General features: G+C 39.7%; 1 protein-coding gene and 1 long non-coding RNA gene across 2 annotated transcripts in view; both read right to left on the reverse strand.

The window, feature by feature from the left end:
• Nucleotides 1–18,081, reverse strand: part of RPGR (retinitis pigmentosa GTPase regulator) — a 39,418-nt gene extending 21,337 nt beyond the window's left edge. Inside the window, exons 1-6 of the mRNA XM_059493891.1 lie at nt 18,029–18,081; nt 15,626–15,751; nt 9,004–9,096; nt 6,376–6,438; nt 4,673–4,831; nt 3,044–3,193 (exon numbers count right to left, since the gene is read on the reverse strand). Coding sequence (XP_059349874.1) covers nt 3,044–3,193; nt 4,673–4,831; nt 6,376–6,438; nt 9,004–9,096; nt 15,626–15,751; nt 18,029–18,068 — 631 coding nt within the window. The 5' untranslated portion in view covers nt 18,069–18,081. The remainder of the gene's footprint in view (nt 1–3,043; nt 3,194–4,672; nt 4,832–6,375; nt 6,439–9,003; nt 9,097–15,625; nt 15,752–18,028) is intronic.
• Nucleotides 12,514–13,855, reverse strand: LOC132087548 (uncharacterized). The gene is made up of 2 exons (XR_009420530.1): nt 13,637–13,855; nt 12,514–12,662 (listed from the first exon to the last, which is right to left on the reverse strand). It is a non-coding gene; the product is annotated as an uncharacterized LOC132087548 (long non-coding RNA).
• Nucleotides 18,082–19,785: the final 1,704 nt, after the last annotated feature.

Here is a 19,785-nt window from a genome sequence, read left to right on the forward strand (position 1 = left end):
AAAGATATCTTCTCAGTAAGAATCTATCTTGACCTTGATTACAGTTACAATTCAGGCAGGGGAAACACCAGAAGGGGTCTAATATATTCAATTCCTTTCTGTCTCCACACATCTAATTCTGCTGTAGAAGCCAAGCAGTGGTGAGATACATCAGCTTTTCCTGCTCTCCATCTCCTGCAGTGGACAAATGAGCTGTACATGCTTGCCAAGCTTAATGCTTCCTGAAAAACTGTCCCCTCCTGAGTGTGTGATCAAAGGAGAGTCAAATAAAGATCTGTATAAGTGCTCAAAATTGTTGCTACACTCTCCCAACAGTTTATTTCTCTTGTTGATTTGCCTGAGGCAAAACCCTGACACTGGGACACAATGTCCAAAGCCTGCAAAAAGGAAGGAAAGAAAACACACTGAAAAAATCCTGAAGAGAGCTGGAAGCTACAGACTAAGAACTTCTTTTCAGTGGAACTCTTTGACAAGCGCAAAGGAGAGGGAAAGGGAGCAAACAATCATCTTTCAAATATGAACTGATTAATCAGACTACTTCCTAATTTGCATATGGAATTGAGTTAGCCATTGCCTGTGCATGTTCATAGTCTAAATTCCAGAAGGTGGGGTTTTTTGTTTAAAATATTCAAGATTTATTCTGTTCTTCTATTCTACAACCACTTTGGCATCAGTGGAGTCCACGTGTACATGGCAGAATACAGGTGACACATGTTCAGCATTTAATTGTCTGCAAAGAAAGCCTTCTAAAAGCAGAAGGAAGAAGGGTGACATCACTTTTTGGAACTATAAGAGGCATTGCTCTTGTCTTTATAGCAGTTAACCACCTTAAAGTTAAAAGTCTACTAAAAAAAAAGTCTAAAACCCAGCAATGTCAAAAAAAATAAGAACTTCATTTTAAAAGGAAAAAAAAAGCTGGCATCTATGCTTTACCACTTTTTTATTCAATACTCTCTTATTAATGAACATCCTGCCCTGGAGAGGGCACTCTGTGTCCACACTATGTTTCCTAGTGTCCTCATGAGCCACCTTTTAGTTTTAACCCAGATATGTCTGTGTTCCCAACAGGTTTTTCAGCCAGCACACACCTTATGTCAAACATAAACATATTAAGAAAGGGAGCCATATGGTGCCATGTTTATCAGTTCAGTCTGACAGCATCTACCAAGTTTGAAATCCTGCAAGTATGTTACACTATTAAAGAGAGTGTATTATTTCATGTTTAAAAATCAAAATGTGGTAATTCTACAGTATTGTAATAACTGGTAAGTAACACATCCTGTGACTATGGTATACTCAGAAAAAATGCATAAAGCTAATTTTTAAACACTGTGTAGATACACACTGACAGCAGTGCAACAGAAGATCGATTCTGCAAAAGTACTTGGATGCCCAATATTAAATTTTTATGGCAGCTGAAGTATCAGTCAAATAAAACTGATGGCAAGGGGACCAAGGAAAGTACTAAAAAAATTTATGCTTTCACCACGAACAAGACCACATGTGTGTCAGTAGCTTCAGTGACATAGACTGAATTCATGCAGGACTTGTAGATATTAAGGCTAAAAATTAAGATTTTCGACCTCATACTCAGGCCTGTTTAAGTAGTAATAGGTTCACCAACTCCTCATTTTTACAGGTGATAACCCGTTCATTCTTCCTATCAATATTTTAAGAAGCTCCATTTTTCTTAGCCAGGTACAACTCTAAGCCTTTTTTCTTATCCCCTTCCATCAAAAGTTTCCACTTCCTTAGGGCACTTGGCACACACTGTTCTCTCTTTAATCTCAGATGTTTCTCCTCAACCCTTCTACTAATAAGAACTTTTGTGACACCCTGCTGCACTCCTGGAACTTCAGCCCTTGGCTCAAAGGCAGAGATGCACACATTACTACTACATCCTTGAAGCAAGCATCTTTTTTTCCCCCATTTATTCTGAGTCCAGGAAGCTGTGTTTTTCCTAACAGATGCTGAGGTCCTGATCAGTCCCAGACACTTAATTCATTTACTGTAATAAAGCATTTGTAATAAAAAGTTGCACACTACCAGCCTAACACCTAATTAATATTTGTGCACTGTAGCAAGCTCTCATTCTGTTAACAGCATGTTCTCAGAAAGTAATAAAGATATTGTATGTGGAAAAGTAACATTTATCAAGTAATCTGGGAAAGGTATCTGATGGAATAGCTCCTGGGTACCCATTAAAAGCTTTACAATCAAAACTATTGATCCTTTGAAATCTTTAATTACTCTAAGGGGACCAAACAGTAAAGTTTAATAATGTAAATCTATATGGCTGAGAGGAATTCATAGCTGCTCATACATAATGCCATCAATACTGGCTGATCATTCATCCATACTGGCATTATTAAAAGGTGAGTGGAATCTTCACTTTGGAAACCAATGGAGAGCTGGGAAGAGAGAGGTGGAAAGCAATAGGGAGGTGGTTTGGTTTGGTTTGGTTTGGTTTGGTTTGGTTTGGTTTGGTTTGGTTTGGTTTGGTTTGGTTTGGTTTGGTTTGGTTTGGTTTGGTTTGGTTTGGAGATCAGGCAACAGCTCACTGCAGCATTGCTTCTCCTCTATCACATACTGCCAGTTTAAATTATTTCAAAACTTACATTTAAGACCAATAAACAAACTTGGACAACAATCTTTTACTTCTAACAAGATTAATTTTTCCTCATAAAATAGCATCTCAGTTCAATATTGGTATTTCTAGAGAAGATAAAGTTTATTGTTTGAGCACCAAAACAAGAAAAAACTCAAAAAAGTTGGATTTTTGAAACCATGGTTTTAATCCACAATATATGCAATAACCTTTATAAAAACAAACTGTAATAAGATACTTCATTATTTCTAATATTCTTTCACACAACAATGTGCAAATGCAGAAAATGAACTGCAAGTTTTTTCTCTACATAGGAGGCTTTCTGTCACGTGGCAGTTTTTAACAACTATAGAGTTTTAACAACTATATCAAGTTTCAAACAATATTTGAAAGCTATTGCCTTGTCTCCACTAACCTCTATTCCCATTCTCTCACCTGAAATCAAGGCAGAATGATAATATCCACAGGATACAAAGGAAACAGGTTTTCCAATATCCACTTTGCAGGGGACACTGACAGAGGCTTCACTGGCCAGGCCAATCTGCCCCTCTGAATTATCACCCCACACAAAGAGCTGCCCATCCTCTACAATGAAGACACAGATAGTTAATAGATTTAAAACAAAAACTAATAAAAGTTAATCTATTTATTGAAAAGTACTTCAGAAACTCTCTATATGATACTAGTGAATGTCATGATCTCAAGGATATAAATGATAATTTGGCTCAATGCAAAAAGGAATTGGAAATAAGAGGGTTTTTCCTAAGCTTTTCAAAAGTGACCCAGAACACTTACACATAACCAACATTAGGCCATAAAGACCAACAGAAAAAATACTGTGTAAAAAAACATTCCTTCAGATAGAGGAACACTGAGTGAGACAATTCAGTTGCCAGAGGTCAGTATGTAAATATTACAGTGAATTTAAGGTATCATCTCATTCCTAGGTGTAAGTCACCCCTTTCTCAGTCTTCCAAACTTATTTTCTGTTCTGACTTTGGTAGGCATCCCAATTATTCATGCTTTATCTTTCAGTTCTCCTCACAGGTAGTTATATTGACCAGCTTCATTCTCCTCTCCTTAAACTACAACAGTAGATGTTCCAGGTTTATTAAGACCAGCTTCTATTGAAACAAAGACCAATGGCAATAGTAAAAGAAAAAAAGAACTAAAAAAAAGGCGGTGAACAACATGAAAAGTCTGTAGATTCTTCTAGAAGATATAAAATCTTATAAACTCTTCTCTGTGTATGTATGTGTATTTCTTATTGGTGGTAAATAAGTTGTGAATAAAAAGTACCACCTACAGTACTACTGAGGTAGTGTTAGGAGTTAAAATAATTCAAAATTGTCCCAAAAATCAAAAAAACTCAGGAGAATATCAGCAATTGGCATAAAAAAACCCAAAAACCAAACAAGCAGGCTAGCATCTCTCTCAAGTTCTGAAATTACAGCCTCAATAACTTACCCTGAACAGGTACAGAAAAAACTGCTTTACAGCAAGACATGAAAAATTGCATTATAGGGTAATAAAGGACCACCCATCCAGTGACTGGAAGTATTGTAACTGTGCGGATTTCAGCATGTTGTGATGTAAAATTGGTACAATTCTGCCACCTGAGAAACAGGTGAGAGGCTCAGCCTCTCCCAGAATTAGTAAGGAATGACACAGCAGTGCAGCCTGAAGCGATGGACTGCAATAGCTGCAGTAACAGATGGAATTAAAGATACTTAGTCTTCATAGGATTCATGTTTTGCAGCTGCTTTCCCTGGAAATAAACTGAAGATTTTTTTTTTTCCATTTTGAGGGTATTCATACCACTCCTCCTCTGTAAGTATTTCTCCTAAACTTTCACAAAAACTCTAAGAAGTTTTTGAGACATACACCCCTTACCAGACTGTTGAAATAGGAAATTGACTGACAAAAAATGGTTGTGGCTACCAAGGAAAGAAGACAGTGAGGACAGAAAATGCACCCACATATACAGACAGAATACTGGACAAAATGTCTTCCTGGAACCAGGTTGGACACACATAAATAGATTTTATTAGCATTTGTTCTCACCAGTTACTGCTGCTGAGGTGTACGACCCAGCTGATAGTTGCTTGATCTTGTGCTGGTTGGTGAAAAATCTAATTAAATGGAATGTGGTCCTTTCCTCTGTGTCACCTAATCCCAACTGGCCTTCACTGTTACCTCCAGCAGCATAGACATTTCCTTTTTCTGCATACAGAAAAGCACAGGTAATACAGAGAGAAAGAAGAAAGCAGAACAAGTGATTTAATTTTCAATGGAAAAAACATCACAAAAACATTAGGGTCTATTGCCCAGAAACACCCTCTAGCTGAAATTAGCAGTTTCTGTTGCAGCTAGCAAGGTTTTCCTGCACACACTTGGAGCAGAACTTCCTAAAGACCTTGCTGCATTTCCCACTATTCTGGAGACTGATGTAAAAATAAATGTGATTGGAAGTTCTGCAAGAGCTCTGAGAAAATGAACTACCAGTAGCCCTGGCAACCAGAAGCAGCTCCTTCCACAAACAATGTATATTTTGAGATGAAGTGGGAGGAAAAGGGTGCAGGATGTCACATACAAGAAAAACTGAAGCTGTATTAGTACGTAAATTAAACAAATTAATAACTTGATCATTTTGAGTATTGTGAATGAAATATATTTCTACTCAGTTTTTTTATTAGAAACATTTTACTTATTTTAATATTTAAATAACTTCCAATTAAATTAACCAGGTGGTTTTTCTAGAATCTTGAATTTAACACTGATGACAGATATCTTCAACAAAAAATCTTCAATTTTAAACTTCTCTTTAGAGAACTTTGAGATTTATACTTTTAATTTTAGTATGTTTCACATCTAAAGTGCTCATCTATGAAGAAACAGATACATCCTATTATTGACAGAAACCCAGACAGAAATGTGATAAATAAACTGACATATAATGGCCACAAATTACCTAGCCAGGGTGTACACCAAAGGTGACTTAATATTTACCTTGTGCAGACTTGCATTCTCAATTGTTATTAATATGATCTATTTTATTCAAACAATCTTACTTACGTTGTTCAGGGTCTCCATGTATATAAACCTCCTAATAATCAAACAATCCTCTTTACAACATTACTGAAAGCTAAAGAATTGCAACCACAGAGATGGCTATTCCATTACATAAATTATAGAAGCATGACAAGAACCTTCATAAATTCTCTGTATACTGTGTCTCTACACATTTTTTTTTAAGGTCATATTTACAGTTTATTTATTTATAGCTTAATAAAGCAACTTGTCACTGAAATAGCAGACTATGTTGTGTAACCAAAAATGCAGGAAAATTTGAAGACTTGAAAACACTCAGTTCTACTATATTTATTCAAATATATATTTCACACTAATAAAGATTATTTATCAAAGGTAAATTTGAGTACAGATGTATATAAAATTAACAATATATCTTTACAGGGCTTAAAGGACATATTAATAATTGTTAACCACACCTAAAATGCCAGCAAGAAATTTTTCCATATGTCTTTTAGTAGGAAATTACTATCTAACATTAGTTTATAAATGCATTTGCTCAGAATAAATTTAAAAATTCTAAAAAATTCGGAATTCTAAGAACTGGATGTCAAACCCCTGAGTTTTAGAAGACCGTTTTTTCCCCTTCTTCAACACTTCTGAGGTTCCTAATTAATTTTGCACGAAAGCAAAGGAAGAAATGCATCTTGAATATGTATGAAATAGAGGTTACATACCTGTGTAAACTAAGGTGTGGTTTCTTCCACAAACAGCAAGTTTTGGTTTTTCTGGTTTTAAAGCTAAGAATTAAAACCAAAGAGGAGGGGATGTTATGAACAAACTGATAGCTGGTTCAACAACAACATGTTCTATGCTCTAGAGGGAGCTCTGATTTCTTCTTTTCACATTTTTACAAACAGAATTATTACAAAATTCATTGCACATTTGAATCTAGCACATGACTTATCAAATCAGTATTCCCCCGAGATAAGAAAATAGGTCAAACCTTAAAACTTAAAACACTCAAGTTAACTTGATGATGGTTACCTCACCCCAGTGCCACAGTCCCTGGAATTTGCCATTCATGGGATATGCCTCAAAGAAAATATTAAGTTGCAGGATGAAATTAATGATTTAAGCTGTCTTCAGTTTTCATTAACAGTGTTATTGTTACGACCCCCTTAGACTTTTCCCAGTATTGTAAATCTTTGAAACCATCCTGTTCCTTTGCCTCACCATTCCTACCTCCCTTTGTTGTGCTCCCATCCCTTTTCTGCTGTGCTCTGATCACTTCCTGGTCCCCGATCTCAACTGCCAAGGGCAGCCCTACCTGACCAGTGCCTGCATTTTTTGCCTGTGTCACCCTGTCTCCATTTCAGCTGAGTTAGCACCGATGAGACTCCCACAGCATGTACTACTCTGCAGTCTGGTCACTTTGAAAGACTGGGAATGGATGCGAGGGGAGTCAGGAGTTATTTTGGTGGGAAAGAGAGAAAAATACAGGGGCTCCTCTTCTCCTATGAAAAGTGTCTTCCATTTCAGAAATAGAGAGGAAAAATGTCTCTCTGAATTTTCCATCCTTGCTCCAGTTACTGTTTATTGTCAACAAATTATCTTTTCTCAGTCATGTCCATGTCCCCTATACAATGCTCTAAACCAGGATTATTTTTACATAATAAATATTTAATTGCTTTTCCATTGCACTAGTCCATAACAAAGTTAACAACAATCATCCCTTTCACAAACCCTTTTTCAGCCCTTTCAGATCAGCTTTCATCAGCTCTTTAACATCCAGATTAAGGTGCCTTCTACCAAGTCACCAAACAAATCTATCACCTTAAGCATGAACTGCCCCTGCTCTGTCACACAGACACAAACTTAATTTGTCCAAATTCAGGTTCCTGCTTCTATCCAACACCTACCACTACCATCAGGGTGGAACCATAACATTTCCAATGGTGGTTTCTTCCTACAATCTTTATGACCCAACACTCTTCGGCTTCAGAGATGGTCTTAATCAGCTCTTCAGAAGCCTGTGATCCCTAAAGTTCCTCCTACTTAAGCTAACCAATTGTATATTATGAAACATGTTATATTTACAGTGTTGCTGGTGATTTTTCATAACCAATGTCATTAATCTCTAACCAAGTCCCAGAAATACTTTTTTTTCAGAAACATGCAGACATAAACATTTGGCTCCAAGCAGAAAATTAAAAGTATCTTTGCAATCCCATTCCCAAAGCCAAGTGATGACCAAAGGCTAGTGTGAAAAGCTCCAGGACTTCCTCCTGCTGTCTACTGCCAAGAGAAAAAAGACACCCCTCTTGTGACTTTTTTCAATGGATGCCAGGTCTGGTTTGAATTGCTGTCATCTTCTCTTCATCTTTTATTCTCCATTGCAATTCAACAGCAAACCCAAAACTTGAAACCAAATCTATTTAAGCCAAGGTAGGAATCAATCTCTCACATGGCTGACAGAAGATGTGTACCTGATAGTAGCTGCATTCTCAATCTGAAGAGAGATGGAGGCAGGAGCAAATAAAGGACAGTAGAATAAACTAAATCAGGAAGAACAGAGTTTGAACAAGCAGGATAATTTGTTTTTAACAATAAGCTAACAGATCGATCCGCTGGCAGAAAGAGTGAAGATAAACATTTAATAGTGAAAAGAAATGTGCTAATGGGATAGATCTGACTTGACATAAGTAAAAGGATAAGGAAAAGTATTGACTCAGCTTTGTTTGACAAGATAAAAACAGCTAGGAAAGATCAAAAAGATCACAGTGCAATGAAAACATATTTTCCAACACGTGAAAGAATACAGGAATTTATTTTACTGCCTCATAAAAATGTATTAACATTTATGTCCCCTGGGGCATTTCTCATACTTGTTAAAAATGTAACAGTACTTGTGAAAAGTTTCTGATAGATTTTTTTAATTTACAAAGTTGCTAAGAAAATAGTGACACAGAGGTTACACAATGCTGCTGGAACTATGCCTTCAAACACATCGACCATGCAGAGACCAAGCATCTGATTATGGTCTGCAGTAAAAAATGAAGATGTGGTTTGAGAGAATAGGCAAGTACTACATAAAGTCAGAGCCCTCAAAAATTACAGGATTCTATGTATCTGAAGTAATCCTCAGATGCAAAAGGACTCAGAATCTGAAGTAATGGAAAATCAATAAGGGATCCTTTAGAGCTACATTTCTGATCTTGTGCACTAATGTGCACATGTGATGAAAAATAAGAAAGAATCAGTTATTTTGGAATTGCATCCTATGAAGTACCTTTTCACAAGGGTTTTTTTTTTCTTTTAAAGACAAAAAAAAAAAAAAAAGAAAAAAGAAAAAGCCCACAAACCTTTAACACAGGTTGGTTTGCTGACAGTGCTTTTTGATCCCAGTCCTAGCTGGCCCCAGTCGTTACTGCCGAACATGTAGAGTTTGCCTTTCCCTGAAAAAAATCACAGACAAAATCCATACAGGGGTTTGAACACCTCATTCCAGCCAAAATGGTCATTCACTCACAATGAACTTATTACTTCCTTTCTAATGTAAGGTTTAAGTTTAGGCAATTCAGTACATAAGTGTAAACAATAATTAATATCTTTGTGATTTTACAGTTCAAAAATAGTAATTGCATTGTTTAAGTAAAAAATCCCCAGCCAGAAGAAGAAACATCCTCATCTTTAGTTACAGCACAGATGAAGTGCTCTTCAGAAAACAAGATGTACTTTTGGGCAGACCCTGCAGTCCAGAAACCCCAGTATCTATAAAATAATATATAATACCTTATAAAATAACAACACATCTAACTGAGCACTCTCATCTTTTACTCCAAAGACATGAATGAATAATGCAGCTATTTGATAAATACAAGTACAGATTTGTAACATTTGACTTCTTTGATTGTTTAGGGTGGGATATTTCTTTTACTGCTAAATGTCTTAAAATTATTTACAAATATGCATTTCTATCAAATGTAGTTTCTGATAAATTTTCACAAACTCTATTAATTTGTTATTTTGCATGTAAAGACAGAATCTATAAAGCCACCGCACAGAGAGTTTTGTAAACCTAAATGCAGATATTAGGTTACAAATGTTCCACAGGGACAATGCTAGAATCACCTTTCAGAAGTTCCTATGATGTGTCATTGGACTTGCATGTTTGACCATTGCAAACAAACTGTTACAATTCTGAACAATCAGTGTTTTTTTCTGAGAATGGTATATGAACAGATGAGAATTTTGTCATCTGGGATGAAAATTAGCCAAAACTGACTACTGACAATACCTTAAAATGAACTCAATTAATTTCATTTTTTTAAATTATCACACCTTGTAAAACTGTAAAGTTCCCTGGAACCGGAAATAAAACCCTTGTTCCAACAGAATTCTTTGCAAAACAACAGAAACTGATTTATCAAAAAAACTCACAACAAAACAACATCCTCTCCCCAAACTCCCATCCTTTCACAACAAATAAAAGGAGTTTTTTACTTCTGAAGGTGTGCAGAGCTTTGTGCATTAGACTCCATCATAATGTTGTTATCCTAGACAGAAATTTGGTCATAGAGCTCGTCACCCTCATAATCTACAATTACCACAACCACAATCCACAACTGCAATTCCATATAATAATGACAAAATAATATGGCTGTTCCCAGTGAAGGTTCTGATTGTGATTTACAGAAACTTTGAAACATGATATTGCAATGTTTTAAACATTACCAAAAATCCTATTCTAATAAAAATATCCATTCATTTTCTTAAATATAACCACATAGTTAAAAAGAAAAAAACCACACCAGTGCTTATCTGTAACTAGTATCTAAAATCCTGATTGTTAGATTTTACAATTCTTGGCACGTGGGACTATGTGTCAATATTATGTCTTTCCAAGAAAGCTGGAAGGGAGGAAAGACAGAGGTCAAATTCATGCTCACAGTGTTCTACTTAACAGGATTTATATCTCCATCCTAATTTTGATAATGCAATCATGTCAAACACATGCAGAGCTGTCCCTGACAGCAAACACACCTTAAACAGAAAGGATTTTTATCAGCAAATGACATCTATCCTATATTGGTATGGCTTCCTTGTATCCTTGCTTTACACTTTCCAACTGCTTTCCTAAGACAACAGTACTTTTGTGGGAGTATGATGCCAAGCTGCCCTAATTCAATTTAAGCACATTCTCTTTTATCCATGCAAAATTCAAACAAGGTCATGCTTTTCATCCTATAATCTGCTGGGTTTTATATCAGTCTTTAAATTCTCAGGCATTGCTTTGTAAGTCAAGGAGCTTAATAGATGAGAGGAATTTTTCCACATTCTTTTACAACTGACTGACAGCCTTTTGTAATTTCAGGTTTCCTAGGAGTATAACAGAAAATAACAAATCTGGGAAGCAGTTAATTTAGAAAGAGAATGAGAATTAATAGGCACTACAGAGGAACCTAAACAAATGCTTGTAATGAAGCAATATTTTCCAGTCTGTACAACAAATCAAGTTTCAGAACAGACATGATTCAGTCTAAGCTGGCCGAGAAATCCAACATAATTTTGCATGCAAAAGGCACAATTTTCATAACTGCATACTGAGATATCCCAGCCATCACACAGACGCACTGAATCCAACAGCAGACAAATAGGCAACAATCAAATTTCAAAATTTTGTAAACTCAGATTGCTCTTGGTTTCTTTGCTTCTACTTTGGTGCCACCATCCAGACTGTGGCCACCTGCCAGGTGGAATGGCTGGCACAAGAGAGAGTAAGACTGTGACACTAGGCAGGAAGGAAACAATAGGATACAATGAAAAGGCCTACTCAGACTGTTTTGGTGATGAAAACACACTTCCACCACCTTTATCCTGATGCAAAACTGAAGTATTTCTCCCAAGCATGTGTTCCCTGGCAGGTACAGCAGCAGATGTTTCACCAGCAGCAATTCAGGGCTACCAGGGAAGCCACAAGACACTTCCATGTGTAGCAACAGAGGTTTTGTGGGACACTTCAGTAAGAGATTGTCTCCCCCCTCATTTCTCATGAACAGTTGCTATCACAACTGTGATTCCTGGCAACCCCATCAGTCATGTGCACTTGGTTCATGGAATGCTTTTAAAGGCAATCATTGGGCAGCTGGGAAATATCAGCTGGAATCCCAAGTGCTTTGTCATAGCAGGCAGCCAAGTACTCTAATCACCTATGTTGAAAGGTATGTTTTACATATTGCCCCTTTTTCTTTTTAAATTATATGAGTGTGGGAGAGAAATAAGATGGGGAGGCAATGTACAGGCCTTGAATATTTACTATAAGATCCTTCTGAGAAACTGTATCTGAATAAAACATAAAAGGTAGTATTTTGTACAGAGTAGCAAATGCCAAGGAACCACGATTATTTTAAAAATTATTTTTATTTGAGCTATTTAGTGAATAAATTACGTTAACAGTTGATTTAAAACTCATATAGAAGTCAAATAAATCCCAGGAAAATAAGAGTGGCATCAGTTTCTTTAGACAAGTCATAATATTTTCAGAAACTTTATTGAGCAACAAGCACAGTCATGCTTAGGACATTTGGCATCACACAAGCAAAACCAGCACAGAACATTGCTTGCTCACATACATCAACACAAATGTGTACTAATCTTTCTCATCCTCCCCTTGCAGCTGATGCAAAAGGTATTGTGCCATGTTCTGATGACCTACTGGTAAGCAGAAAGAATAGAGAAAAACTGGTGACAAAACACCTGGAGGGTTTCCAAGATCTCTGTTGAATGCTTAATGCCTTACAAAACCTGAAATTATGAGTCTACTATCTTGTGGTTCCATATGCACCTTTCACTCCCACTTTTGCAACTGATACTTCTTTCTTTCCTTCTGCTTTCTTGTGTTGGGGGCTTCAATTCTCTCCAGGGCACTCAGTTCAGAAAAGGTGTCTTCATTCATCAGCACTTTCCCCCTTGAGAACAGGATCAGTCTCTGATCAAATGTGGTTAAGCTGCCTAGGATACTCTAATCAAGGCAAATAAACAATAAGATAGCTGTTAAGTTTGAGGGTTTTGTAGGAAATAAAATTTAATACACAGGCATTGGAATGAGGTCTTAAAAGTACGCATATTCATACTTCTTCACACCAGCTCCCATGAGGATGAATTAATTGCTTTCCAAAGCCTGCAGTTATAGAAGATGCAGTATCAGTATTCTTGGGCCAAAAAATACAGAAATGAGGCAAGAACCATTATGAAACATGTTACAAGTGATGGTGGAATATATATTGCTCATCACTGCATTAAAGACCTAAGGAAGACCACTGCTTAAAAAAATTCCTGCTTGGACATTTTAATCAAGCTTATGCCAATGATATGCAAAAGAATAAAGAAACACAAATTTCAATCCTAAACTTCCTTCCTGAAGAAGAAAACATTTCAACTAGCTCAGCAAGCCAACTCAAAGTCTGCAAGTAACTATCACTGGTGCCTTCAATTCCAACATGCAGCTACAGCAGGTAAATAAAATTTTGGACTCTTAACTCCTGACCTAGAAATGCAAAAGATGGAGTGTTTTGTATTTATTTTACACTTGTCTTTATAAAAGTCATATGGGAATATTGATGCTGGATTAGATAAAAGAAGTATTTGAAAGGTTCTGAATATTTTGTTTGAATGCTAAATATCAGTTCTTATACATTTTCTTAATTAGTATTCAGTCAAGATTTGATGCTAGCTGTAGCCATCTCTCCTGCCCAAGTCCAGCATTAAGGAATGATTTGTATCAGTTTGGGGATGATTGTTTTATTTAGGATTGTTGAGCCATGTTAACTGTAAATTTGGTGTATTTCTCAATTTTAACCTACCTCATATTCCTACTGTCCCCTAAAAATTTACCTCTCACTCCCTCTTTCAAGGTGTGGGAAAAAAAGGAGGGGGGAAATTTTGTGACCTGCAACTAAAGACTGAAGGTAAAATGAAGCATGCATTAACACACACCTGCTTGAGATACTTTCCTTCCTTGGTGATGTTTGCATTTTATCTCTTCCAGGTCAGGTTCAGCTGAAGAAGATCCTGGTCTCCCACAGGGTCTGCACCCTTCTCAGTAAACTCATTATCAGCATGAGCTTCTGGACCATTTATTCCAGCTGTTACTGCAGCTCAGGGTCATTCCCAAGGACTGTATTATCCAATTCCATCTAACTGCAGAAATGTGAGGTGCACATGGGCATGCACTGGTGTGAAGAACAAATGAGGGAGAAGAGCTTTTTCCTTCCTTCTTCACTTTTTGTGTATGACTCTTGCAGTTTCTCTACCTTTGCTTGTTGTTGATCCACACTTTACTTTCACTTTTGCCTTTACTTTACAATGACCCAGAAAACCTTTTGCTACCAAAAATGTCTTTTTCTCATGCTTCTACAGTTCCTTGAGGGCAAAATCTTTGAGGAAATAAAGATCTGATCATCTAGAAGCCTCCCTGGTGATGTACCTGCCCACTACAACAGCTAGGACAAGCTACAGAGACACTTTTGAAAAAAGCTGCATATACTAAAGTAATGGAGAGAAGGAGAAATTATACAGAAATGGTGCTGCATGAAAATCTCTGCAAGATGACCTCTTCAAAAGCTTTATCTAAGTGGTAACTATTACAGTGATGTGGGAATTAGGGGATTGTTGCTGACTGGGGTTAACAGTGCTGGCCCAGGCATTTAAATTTACTGGTTTAAATTTAAATTTACTGGTTTAAACACAGAACTATACCTGTGTTATTTCAAACTGGGTGTGAGCATATAAAAGTATATGTTAAAAGGAAATGCAAAAGGAAAATGCCACAGTGCCCCAGGTAACATCCAGATTAATTCAATGCAACAGGTAATTTAATATTATTGGTTCAATCCAAGAAGAAGTGCCAAGCTTTGTTCAAAATAAACTATTAATGTATAATTCATCTGCCGTGAAGTTAGGCTTGAAAAATTCATCACGTAATTTCACCTCAGGGTGTTCTGCAGCCCATGAAATCTACAGTCTTTTTTATCTTGCCTGGAATAGTTCTTTCTAAAAATTCAGCATCTTCAATGTTGCTTGTGAACATTGCAAGAAAGCCTCAGGAAATTATTTAATACACAACAACCAATTGTAAATTGATGAGCAATAACTACATTCCAATTTTAAAAGTCCTGAAAAGACACATATATTTTTTTCAACAACAAAGTCTTATTATCTGTCAGCAGTTGATCGTCAATACAACCATCACACATGCTCATCCACAGAAGAGTAGTTCCTTCCATGTAAAATAAAATGAACAAATTCTTTAATGAGTATTTTTTCCATCATTTCAAAGAAAAGAAAAAACCATTAATGATGCTCCCTCTATTACACCAGAGTTTCTTTGAATGCTTTTTCCATTTATTTCTGATTTTTGTAGGATTTTCTGAAATCCTTTATTGACTTGCTCTTTCAAGGGCTATTTTCATCTGACAGGCAACAGTAATTCCAAGCTTAATTTGAGAGATACAATTATTGTTTCAAGGAGATTTCTAGTGAACTTGTGGTGTTCAGCAGTTACTGTTACTTCCATGATACAATACATGTAACATACTAAACATTGTCAGATTCATGAGAAACATTCAGCCTGAACTAAGTTACACTTAGTTTAAATCCTGTCATACACTCAGTTGTTACAAACTTCCTCCAGGCAGCTCTTGGGCAAGTCCTGTAAAAACCTTGGTTTTCACCAAGGTTTAGACCAAAGATTGGGAAAAATTTCTCCATGGAACAGGATGCCCAGGGAAGTGGCTGAGTCCCCATCCCTGGAGGTGTTTATAGATGTATAGATGTGTTTATCTATAGATGTATAGATGTGCCACTTGGGGACTTGGTTTGGTGGTGAACTTGGCAGTGCTGGATTAATAGTTGGACTTGGTAATCTTAAAGGTCTCTTCCAACCTTAACAATTCTGATTCTATATCCTCCATTTCCAATACTGACCTGTAATAATAGCTGTATGTTCATCTCCACAGGATATGAGCACAGGCTTGTCATTTTTGAACCAGAACTTGCTAGGAATATCTTCTGCAAATTTGCTTTTCCCAAATGTGAAAACAGCACCTGACTCTGAAACAGAAAAAGATGTCAGTTTTAGTGAAAGCAAATTTTACTTCACATATTTTGAAGTAGATATGCTGTATCAGTTCAGTGGCACATTTTATTTTCTTATCTTTCTCTTCTTCCTTCTCTCAGCCTTCAAAACATGGGTTGGAAAAACTCTAATTTCACCCAAACAGGAGGAGGAACTTTCCTGTGTGAGTGGCAGAGCACTGGAGCAGGCTGCCCAGAGAAGCTGTGGAGTCTCCAGCTCTGGAGATACTCAAAACCTGTCTGGAGGTGATCCTGTGCAACCTCCTCTGCCTGACCCTGCCTTAGCAAGGGGGTTGGACCAAATGGTCTCCAGAGATTTCTTCCAAGCCCAGCCATTCTGTGATTCAGTGGTAGGACCATGAACTAAAAAATCCAAACAAAACCACCCCAAAATAAAGTCCAAGCAGCTCTTCAGGCTTTGTAGTTTGCCCGGCTTCTCAATTCTTCCCCCTCTCAAATATGTTAGCAACATAGTTGCTAAAACACAGAATGTTAACTATTTGTTCAGCTTTTGGTTAGGCATGTGGTTTGACAGAAAATGCCAATTCTACAGAAAAATACATGAACTTACAAGTTAAATAATTTGTCAAAATCCTTGCAGACAATGTCAGCTCAGATATAAAATCTCAATTAGACTTCCTATTTTAAAATGTCAAAGCCTGTGCTATAAAATAGAGATGTTTTTAAAAACAAAACCAATAATAAACCAAACCTTTTCCTTGTAAATTTTGTTAGCATGTAACACATTAGGAAATACACACAATAACAGTAGACTGTTTCTGAAAATGACATTGAGACAACTTAGTGCTTTAACTTTCAAAGAAAACAATCTCATCAACAATATGCACCCCAGCTCCAAAACCTAAAAGTTCTTTCTTAAACTGTATATTTGATTTGCATTTAAAATAATTATTTATTGCAAAAGCTTCCCCTACTTCCAAAGATGTTATTTTATGTATCAGATGGGGCAAACATGTATAAATTGCACTTATTACCTCACTAGATGTGGTTTTCATTTTCACTTGCTCAAAAAGCTTTGTGCAGACAAACTCAAGCCTTTTTAAAGAAGAAGTTGAGCTTTTTCCTTATTTTACCTAGACACACCTACAACTACAGACAAGCTAAACAGCATCTGAAAACTCTGTTTGAAGTCTTCATGTCTAGCCGGACAGCCATGCACTTCTGAACTTTCTTAGCAATCTCTCCAGCAGGTAGAGAGCTCTCTGGTTCTTTTCCCTTCAGAAGGGTTAACATGAAAACATTTTATATTCTTTATTCAATGCATACAAAAAGCTGATACATTTTCCAATGCCTTTTGTATCTCGTTCATTTGACTAAGCCACAACATATCACATCTGGACACAACTGCTGTGCTCTGTTCTGGGCTCATCAGTACAAGTGAGACGTGGAGCTCACAAAGTGGGTATGGGGAGAGGCAATAAAGACGTTTGCGGGACTGGAGCATCTCTCTTATGAGGAAAGGCTGAGGGATTTGGGCCTGTCCAGCCTCGAGAAGAGATGGCTTACAGGGAACCTTAATGTGTATTTATATACACCTAATGTGTATAATTATCTGAGCCCAGGGGGTGCCAAGAAGATGCAGCCAGGCTCTGTTCGGTGGTGCTGAGCAATAGGGCAAGAGGCAATGGGCAGAAACTGACGCTCGGCAAGTTCCACCTGAACAAGAGGGAGAAATTCTTTCCTGGGCAGTGACCGTGCATGGTGAGGAGTATCCCTCACCGGACATACCCCAGAACCATCTGGACACAATCCTGTGCCATGAGCTGTGGGATGGCTCTGGAAGGGACCAGACAACCCGCGGCGGTCCCTTCCAGCCTGGCCCATTCTGCGCTTCAGCGCTGCCACTGAACCCCATTGATTCGGTAACTTTGGAAACTGAACCCCACCAACTCGGTAAATTAAATCACACAGGATATACACGAGGCGTTTGTTATCCCAGCAACGAGGCGACGTTTAAACATTACCCTGGGCCAAACCGCGACACAAACCAACCATTAATGCTCCGAATTAACCGCGTCCCCCCGAGCGCCGGCGCTGCCCCCCGGCCCCGCCGCTGGCGGGGCTGCCCCGTCCGAGCTCTGCCGGCAGCGGACGCGTTTCTCCCCGGACACCGTGAGGCACCAGCCCGGCGCGGGGCCCGGAGCCGGGGGAGCCCTGCAGGGAAGAGACGGGCAGGGCGGGCACAGGCAGACGCACCGTCCCCCCGGTGCCTCCAGGAGCGGCCGCACTCACCGGGCACGGGCAGCTCTGTCCCCGCGGCGGGCGCGGCCATGGCGGCCGGGAGGAAGCCCCGCCGGGCCGGGGGCGCCGGGGCGCGGGCAGCGCCGCCTGGCGGCCGGCGGGGGCGGCACCGGGCGCGGCCGGGCCCTGAGGGCGGGCGCGGGGAAAGGCCCGGCACAAGGCTCTGGGTACGGCATCACCAAAGGATCGGCTGCGCTGGGCGCGGGGAAAGGCCTGGCACCGGGCTGTGGGTATGGCATCGCCACAGGATGGGCTGTGCTGGGCGCGGGGAAAGGCCCGGCACAAGGCTCTGGGTACGGCATCGCCACAGGATGGGCTGTGCTGGGAATAGGGAAAGGCCTGGCACCGGGCTGTGGGTATGGCATCGCCGCAGGATGGGCTGTGCTGGGAATAGGGAAAGGCCTGGCACCGGGCTGTGGGTATGGCATCGCCACAGGATGAGCTGTGCTGGGAATAGGGAAAGGCCTGGCACCGGGCTGTGGGTATGGCATCGCCGCAGGATGGGCTGTGCTGGGAATAGGGAAAGGCCTGGCACCGGGCTGTGGGTATGGCATCGCCGCAGGATGGGCTGTGCTGGGATTGGTACAGGGCTGTGGGCACGGCATTGCAGTATGGGCTGTGCTGGGCATAGGGAAAGGCCGGGCACGAGGCTGTGGGCACGGTGCTGCAGGATGGGCTGTGCTGGGCCTGGCACAGGGCTGTGGGCACGGCATTGCAGAAGCGCTGTGCTGGGCAGGGGGAAAGGTCTGGTAGAGGGCTGTGAGCACGGCATCACAGGATGGGCCGTGGTAGGCAGGGGGAAAGGCTTTGAATAGAGCCGTGGGCACAGCATCGTCACAGGATGCTGTCCCCTTCCTCTTAGGTGACACTCATTTACAGGAGCTTCCTATGAAATTGGTCCATGTGGGAATTGGGGTCAGGCAGCCTCTGTACAGGGGTGTGGTAGATTGGCCATCGCTGGACACCAGGTGCCCACCAAGACACTTCATCTATACTCCTTCTCAGCTGGACAGAGGAGAGAAGACAGGAAGCATAGGTTGAGAGAAGGCAGTTTCCTAAAGCAAAAATGAAATGTTGCATGCACAAAAGCAAATTAAAAAAACAAAGAATTTTTTCCCTTCTTCCCATCAGCAAGTGATGTCCAGCCAATTACCAGGAAGCAGGAGTTAAGCATCTCACCTTTGCTCCAGAAGACACATATTGTAAAATAATGAATGTTACCCCTTCTGCCTCCCTTCCTTAGCTTTTCTATCTGAGCTGGCATTACATTATATAAAATATCCCTTTGGTTAATTTGGGTCAGCTGTCCTAACTGTGTTCCCTCCCAAGACCTTGTCCACCCCCAACCTACAGATCGATGAGAATTTGGAGGGACAGTGTTGGTGCTGTGCCAGCACTGCTCAGCAGTCCCCTAAACTCTTGGGGTGGCATCAGCACCTTTCCAGCTGCCAGTGCAGAGCCCAGCAATGGCAGGGCTGCTGTGGGAAAATGAGCCCAGCTCAGCCAGACCCAGTCCAAGAGGCATCAGCAGTGTCCCCTCCCTGGGAGGCTGCAGGGCGGCACTGGAGCCCTGGGCACCTTGGTCACATTTGCTTTGTCTGCTGTCTTTTCTCCGGAGCATCACTAATGGCACAAGCTCAGTCCCAGGGGCTGGGCTTGAAAGTCATGGGAGTCATTTGCCAGAGGACAACCAAGAGGGAAAACATGGCCTGACATTTTTCTCTTTCTACCCTTTCTTCCCTTTCTTC

The sequence above is a fragment of the Ammospiza nelsoni genome, chromosome 2 (assembly GCF_027579445.1).
Source record: "Ammospiza nelsoni isolate bAmmNel1 chromosome 2, bAmmNel1.pri, whole genome shotgun sequence".
NCBI classification, from domain to species: Eukaryota; Metazoa; Chordata; class Aves; order Passeriformes; family Passerellidae; genus Ammospiza; species Ammospiza nelsoni.